This window comes from Morone saxatilis, unplaced genomic scaffold, assembly GCF_004916995.1.
Source record: "Morone saxatilis isolate NCDOM2014 unplaced genomic scaffold, NCSU_SB_2.0 Contig15, whole genome shotgun sequence".
NCBI classification, from domain to species: Eukaryota; Metazoa; Chordata; class Actinopteri; family Moronidae; genus Morone; species Morone saxatilis.
The window spans coordinates 25355524-25363064 of NW_023339707.1; the positions used below are offsets into that span (position 1 = coordinate 25355524).

Sequence of the window (7541 nt, forward strand, 5' to 3'; positions counted from 1 at the left end):
TCTGGGGTCTGGTGTGGATTCTGGTGTTTTAGTCTCATCGTGTTTTCCCACCAAACACAAAACGAATATTCACCTCGCGTTACTCGTGCTAGTTAGACGCAAATAAATGCACCAGGTGACATGAATTACAGGAAATAGACAACAAATAGGGACAGATTTTGTGTATTTGCCCCATAATCTGTCGCGTATCGTTAGATTTGTGTATGTTGGAGGAGACAGAGCTTCTGGAGGAATAAACAGGAGACAAGAGGAGAGTTTATTATTTATTATTATTATTATTTATCCGTCTGTGTGGCCTCCAGAGTGTTACTACTGAGATGCTACTTCATATTTATACTGAGACCCGACAACAAAGGGTGCTGATCGGAAGAAAGTCGGTTATTTTACTGTTTTTGTACGAATTAAATGATATAAGTGTCAATCAGTGAGCTTCAGACTGATGTGTCTCCCTCTGGATTACTGTTTCCAGTCTTTGTTTGGCTAATATCCGACTGTTTCTGTTAGTAAATAAAGATTATATATATATATATATATATATATTTAAGGTTTAGATACAAACTGCTGTAATAAAACTGTATGAAATGTAATTAATGTAAATTTGTGTTTGTGTGAGTTCACAGAACAAAACAAACAAAAGATTTGTTTTAAAAACCGTTTAATCATTCTCTCACCAGTCATAAAAACACTGAACATACAAAACATAAAAACATCTACTAAAGCCACTAAAATACATTTTAAAAAAGAAGAAACATTACGTTATTTTCCAGGAAATTAATACAATGATTTATTTGTTTTGTATCTATTGTAGAGTACCGTTATTAAAAACCCTGCGACATTCAGTGTTTCAATGAAATGGTTCAGTTTCAAATTCTGAATATTTATATTTTATAGGATATTTCAGGTAGAAATATTCTCCCATTGATTCCAACGACACCTTAAAAAGAAGGGTTCAAGATCCAATAACCTTTACAGCTTTTACACTGATAGTCTGTATTTGTATCGTACAGCGTTCAATAACACGAATACAGAGGAGGAAGAGGGAGAAATCTTTAATGAGCCCATCAGTTAAAAAGCAGTAACAACTTCCTTCAGATTATAAGGAAAACTGATCACACAGTTTGTGTTCGTGTCAATAAAATCCCCTGAAAAGATCAATAAACCAATAACAACCAATCAATACTTTCCACTGAGCACGAGGCTGTTCACAAACCGGAGGAACTACTTCCTGCTGCGGATGAACACAGCAGTGTGTGTGTGGGACTGTGATGTGTTTTTTAAATGGGCCTTTTTCACAGCAGCTCTTCTGATGCAGAAATAGGGTAAACACATTACTGATGATACTAATTAAGTGTAGCAGTGAGCCAACGTTAATCAGTCGCTCCAGGATTCACAGGTTGTTTCAGGGAACTGATAAAACTGCTAAACCACTGATTTCACAGCAAATTTTCAAAATAAAATGAATTCCTACAAAATAAAACAAATCGAAGGCAAATTGTTCCAGTGAGAATAAAATCAGTAGGACTGTTTATTATTGATAACAGTCACTGGAAACGTTAATAAATCGGTCAAATTTGAGCAAAAGTTGCCTCGATTCGACGAAACCGACGAAAACTGTTGTGATCGCAACTTCCTGATTTAGTATCAATAACAACACTTTATTTTTGTTTACCCTTGTTTACTATCTAATGTCAAAATAGTAACTTCTCACATCTTCTGAGTATCTTACTCCTCACTGCGTACTGCCACCTACTGATGAGTCCAGGTACGCTCCCCTAAACAACAACAACAACAACAGCCGTGTGCTGGCACCGTGTTTTAATCTGATTAACAGTTTACAGAACTCAAACACTCCCACAATGCAACAGGTCAGTTTATACAGTGAACCCGTTATTGACGACAGTAAAGTCGATCCGTGTGTGAAACGTCAGTCGGCGTCTGTTACACTGGAAGGAGCGAATGAACGGTTTCAGTTTAATTCGTTGTCGGTCTTTTCAAGAGATTTGTTGACCAAAATATAAATATATAATTTCCCTTTATAGTATTCGTATAAAGCTCGGGGTTAGACATTAACACCACTTCAAGAAATGATCACAGTCTTTAAAAGTAAAGTAAAAGTTCAGAATTATTTATTTTCGTCACAAAAACTTTCTGAAACATTCAAAAGTTGAAACGTTATAAAAACCAAATGAATTGTTTTAAACCATTTATTTCCTCTCATCAGGAGAAAGGAAAGATCAAAGCTGATTTCCTGCGGTCGGATCAATAAAACCAAAAACCTTCAGCAGCAAACTGATCGCTGATCAATACATCAATAATCACTGAGTGATCGGTTCATTGTGGATCTGATATGACACATTCTGCAGCTTTAGAGACGAACTGCGACACGAGTTGACACACACACACACACAACACACTCACACCACACACTCAACACCACACACACACAACACTTCACACCACACACAACACCACACACACACACACATCACGACACACACACACACGCTCGTCCACGACACACGACACACACCGCTCTCACACACACACACACTCACAGCACCACGACACAACCCACAACACCACACTCACACACACACACACACCACACACTCAACACACTCACACACACACACACACACACACACACCTCACCATACTCACACACTAACACACCACACACACACAACACACGACACTCTCCTTCTCTCTCTCACACACACACACAACCCAAACACTCTCTCTCTCACAACACACACACACACTCCATTACAAAGATGACTTCCTGTCAGATTGTCGTTAAACACCGAGCTAAAATAGATTTATTTTTAAATTACAAATGTTTTTATCTGATAGAACTGTGAACTAAAACGTTATCCACGAATAAAAACAACAACACTACGTTTCCTTTAATCCAGAACGATGAGAATTTAGGATTGTGTGCGATTCAGAGTGACATTAGTTCCTGTTCTCAAACCCTCAGTCCGGTGCCATCGCCCGGCGTGCGGCGTCACTTAATACTGCGAGCGGCGGCGTGCTGCTGGTCACGCAGCAGAAAGGCTCCGCGGGGCGTAACTGTGTGAGCCGCTCTGCTCGGAGGGTGTGTGATACAACATTACACACAAAGTGCACACAGAGTTATGTACAAGCATTACCGGAGCCTCCTCCACAGCGAGCATCGTGACCTCCTGGTGCTCCGACTCCCGTTCGCCCTCCAAAGATTCCTACGTTAGTTTTTAACTCCTTTCCCGTCGTTTTTTAAAGTATTTCTACATTTTTCGTGTGTTTGAGCAGAAATCTTTGAGAGTTCCACCTGATAATTGTTTTCAGGTTATTTCCGGTTCTGCTCAGGCTGCCAAATGAGTTCAATCTAATTCAACCGTTAGTATTTAATCTTCAGCAGCAGTGAAACACTAACAAAGTGCAGAGACGGCGAGTTGCAGCGGCTGCATAGCTCTTCACACTCCTGTATGAATTAGAAACAGATCTAACTGTGTGAATTAGTATTATTATTATCGGTCAGTATTCTGTCTGCAGTGTACTCAGATACCTCTTCTCTCTCTCACCGCCCTTTCATCATTCATCTAACATTAGTTCCTAACGACGCCGCTGTCCTCGGGTTAAACGTTTAATCACCGCAGACGTAAAATAATGTTACTTCATATCTTCTCGACTGCATAAAAACCTGGAAACGTCTCTGAGCTAACGTGTGAACGCAGAGATTCACTGCGACTGCGTCCGACCCCTTCGAGGAGTGAAGCTACGCCGACTGTTTTGTTTGTGAGGGAAAATCTCTACGTACTGTAACAATAAAGCGTCCTGTTTGAGTGTTTCTAAAACCTTAACGGCAGCTCAAGACCCTGAGAGTAAAGTCCTCCGACCGTCTGCTGTTTCATACGAGTGGCGCTCGCCGGAGGACTTACCGAAGGCACGTCAGATACCGAAAAACCAGAGGTGTGGACGAAGCTGCGTGACGGACGTGACGGTCGGGTAACATCACAGCAGCAGGTCTCAAGTTTTTATTGATAAGGTATTTGTTTCTATGGCTTCAGGGTTGTGTGAAAGGTGTGATCTCTTGATGAAGTGTGTTTGGAGCTGCAGCTCTCCTGTGTGCTCCTATAAGTGTGTGATGCTGTGTGTGCGTCCTTAAAAAAAGTCCCTTTCTTAAAAGAAGTCCTCTACACCGTGTCCTCGTCCATCTTGGCCACTTCATCCAGCGTGACGGCGGCCGGCGCGCTCTTCTCCTCCGCCTCCTCGTCCGATTTTGACGGCGAGGGAGGCGCTAACATGGCGGTGCGCTCCTCCTTGGGCTCCTCCCTCTCTCTTCTCTCCTCCTCTTTCCTCTCCCGCTCCAGCAGGCGGTAGTTGAGGCCCATTCCCAGGAAGAGCATCACACTGGCGACGATGAGGATGATGCCGGAGGAGATGTAGGTGTAGTCGTAGTGGTTGTAGTAGTTATAGAAGCTACCTGGAGGAGACAGACAACATTAAGGTTTAATGCTGATAAACAATCTTTCATTTAATAAAGTGAGTAAAGAAGGTGTTGAGCTGTCTGAATGACCACGTCCGGGTGTCTCACCTGTTAGCGGCGGGCCCAGCAGCACCGGGCCGCACTCCACTATAGTGACCAAGCCCACGGCGGAGGAGAACCTCTGAGCTCCCACCAGGTCCATCAGAGTCTCAAACAGCACCGCGCTCAGCCAGCCGAAAGCAAAACCAAAGAAGATGGCGTACACCACAAACCCGGTGTAGTCGACGGACAGCGGCGCCAGCACGTGACACACTCCGTTGTAGAGGACGGCGGCGGCGAAGAAGTACTGCACCCTGGGCCGGACCCACCTGGTGTTGGCCAGCATGCCCATGGAGGGCCGGGCGAACATATCCACGAACGCCAGAACGGAGAGCAGGAAAGCAGCTTTCTCTTTGCTGATGTCTTTACTCTTGGCGTAATTGGAGAGGAAGACGAGCGGCGCGAAGAGGCCGAAGAACATGACCACGTTGCCGCTCAGGTAGAGCAGGAAGCCGCGGTGTTTGAACAGCGTCAGGTCGATGAAGGAGTTGATGGTCTGCATCACCGTCTTCTTCGGCTGCGGCTGCACCGAGTCCGCCGCCTTGGCCTCGCCGACCTCCGAGTCGGGCTTTGCCGGCTGAGGTTTGGGTCCGATGGGCCGCATGAGCGAGCCGGCCACGCAGCAGTTGAGCAGAAGTCCTCCGAGGATGAGGAAGCTGCCTCTCCAGCCGAACGCGTCGTACAGCCAGGAGTTGAGAGGAGCCAGCGTGGACAGGAACACCGGGCTGCCCGCCATGGCGATGCCGTTGGCGATGGGCCGACGCTTGTAGAAGTATTTACCGATCATAGTGAGGGCGGGATTCAAGTTGAACGCCAGTCCCAAACCTAAAGAGAGAGAAAACAAAGTTACACGAGGAGAGGAAGACAAAGTGAGCGTCTATCAACAGACTACGAATTTAGAATGAAAACACTTAAAATAAGTTGAGTTCCTGATACAAAGGTTATGATTCAATATATTAAGAGACAGTAAGAAACATCAGCCCTCAGTTTATGTTCACAACACTGCTCTCTAGTGGTTGGTGGTTTAATCACAAACATCAATACAGCGTTCTTCAGAATCTGTTTAATATCACAAGCTGCCATATTTTATTTTCTTACACTCGTTCTTTCCTGTAATATTTAGTTTCAATATGATGGAGAAAACATTTTCCACCAACTAGCTCTGGTTCTTGAACCGGTTCTGTTCTGATATATAATATATTAATAAACCTTCGTCCTGTGTGACCTTCAGGGCATTTTACTGAGTGTGGTTCATCTGAGACAGAGGGGGTAAAGTACTGACCCCCCACTACTCCTATGAAGAAGTAGAGCTGCTCCACAGTGTTGCAGAAGGAGGCAGAGACCAGTCCCGACCCTGCCAGACAGCCACCGAGCATCATGATTGGTCGGCTGCCAAATTTGTTCACGAGGATACTGCTGAGAGGACCTGCAGAGGAAGAGAGAAAATATATATTTATATTTTATTTAAACGTAAAGATCTTAGGCTTTTCTTTGTGCTGAGAAACTGTGATTTGTCCCAATTTTATGAGCTTTTAGAGACTAAAGATACTGAGAATCTGTAGCTGCGGTCCTAAAATCAACATTCAAACTAGAATATCTCAGTTCCAGCTGCTGGTTCTCTTATGAGATAATCAGACTGAATATGTTTTTGGGCTGGATAAAAGAAAACACTTCTCATTATTTACTGACATTTTATTGACCTTATAATCAATCAATAAATAATCATCAGTAAAAACACCAACAAAGACAAGTGTAATAAAACTGCACTAGTGCAATAATACAATTTAATTACATCATCTGACCATTTGAACTTCCCCCAGCAGGAGGTGCTAGAGTGGCAAAAAATACAGGAGGGACAATGAGTGATTGTGTAACAGCGGCCGGTTGCATGGCTGTTACATGAAGGAGGGAGGGAGGGGAGAAGGGAGGAAGGGAGGAAGGGAGAGAGGGAATGAAAGGTCAAAGAGGGAGAGGGAGCCAGGCAGTGTGAGATATTCACATCAGAGTGGGAGTAATGTACAGCGGGAGGTCAAATGTATGGAGGGAGAGAGGAGAGAGGAGAGGAGAGTGAAGAGGAGAGGAGAGGATAGAGGAGAGGAGAGGAGAGAGGAGAGGAAGAGGAGAGGAGAGGAGAGGAGAGGAGAGTGAAGAGGAGAGGAGAGGAGAGGAGAGAGAGGATAGAAGAGAGGAGAGAGGAGAGAGGAGAGAGGAGAGGAGAGAGGAGAGGAGAGGAGAGAGGAGAGGAGAGGAGAGAGGAGAGGAGAGGATAGAGGACAGAGGAGAGAGGAGAGGAAAGAGGAGAGAGGAGAGGATAGAGGAGAGGAGAGAGAGGATAGAGGATAGAGGAGAGGAGAGGAGAGGAGAAGGAGAGAGGAGAGGTACAGAGGCCAGAGGATAGAGGTATGAGGACCAAGAGGAAGAGGAAGGTAGCGGTAAGAAGGCCAGAGGTAGAGAGGACAGAGCGTACAGAGGAAATTGGAGGTCGATGGCGTTTCCACGTGGTCCAGCATGGCTGCCAGCCCTCTCTATGAATGGACCTTCCATGGAGGCAGACTGACACCGACTGGCTCAGGACGAACCGGACACAAAGTGAAGCAGTCAGAAATTAAATACTCACGTACGCTGTGACCATCTGCAAGAAGCTAGGAGCGACACGACTCAAACGATACCACTGACGTTATATACGCCAGATCCTGAGATCAATCTAAGTTTTAGAAAATCATGGTAGAAAAGAAGTACACCATGTGACAGGTGAAAGAAAGAGTGGTAGTAAGCGTATACAGAAAAGTATCACAGAAACGCCTCCTTGGGATTCTCTCATCCTCAACTCAAGTTGCCTTTGATATTTTAGTCATGTTCACTTTCCCTAAAGCGTTTTTAATTGCAAAAAAAGCCCCTAAAAAAATCTAAAAACATCCATTGTTGTATTCTTATTACATACAAGTTTACATAGTTACATGTATACAGACATTAA

At 44.4% G+C, this 7541-nt stretch overlaps 1 protein-coding gene and 1 long non-coding RNA gene across 2 annotated transcripts; both read right to left on the reverse strand.

The window, feature by feature from the left end:
- Positions 1 to 638: 638 nt before the first annotated feature.
- On the reverse strand, positions 639 to 2614 carry LOC118324012. The gene is made up of 2 exons (XR_004796532.1): positions 2581 to 2614; positions 639 to 2413 (listed from the first exon to the last, which is right to left on the reverse strand). It is a non-coding gene; the product is annotated as an uncharacterized LOC118324012 (long non-coding RNA).
- A 77-nt stretch (positions 2615 to 2691) lies between these two features.
- Positions 2692 to 6027, reverse strand: LOC118324013 (monocarboxylate transporter 1-like; the record flags this gene model as incomplete). The annotated part of the gene is made up of 3 exons (XM_035656116.1): positions 2692 to 4465; positions 4577 to 5392; positions 5850 to 6027. Coding segments are annotated over 3 exons (1284 nt in total), but the record flags the coding sequence as incomplete, so codon positions are not given.
- Between the last annotated feature and the right edge of the window lie 1514 nt (positions 6028 to 7541).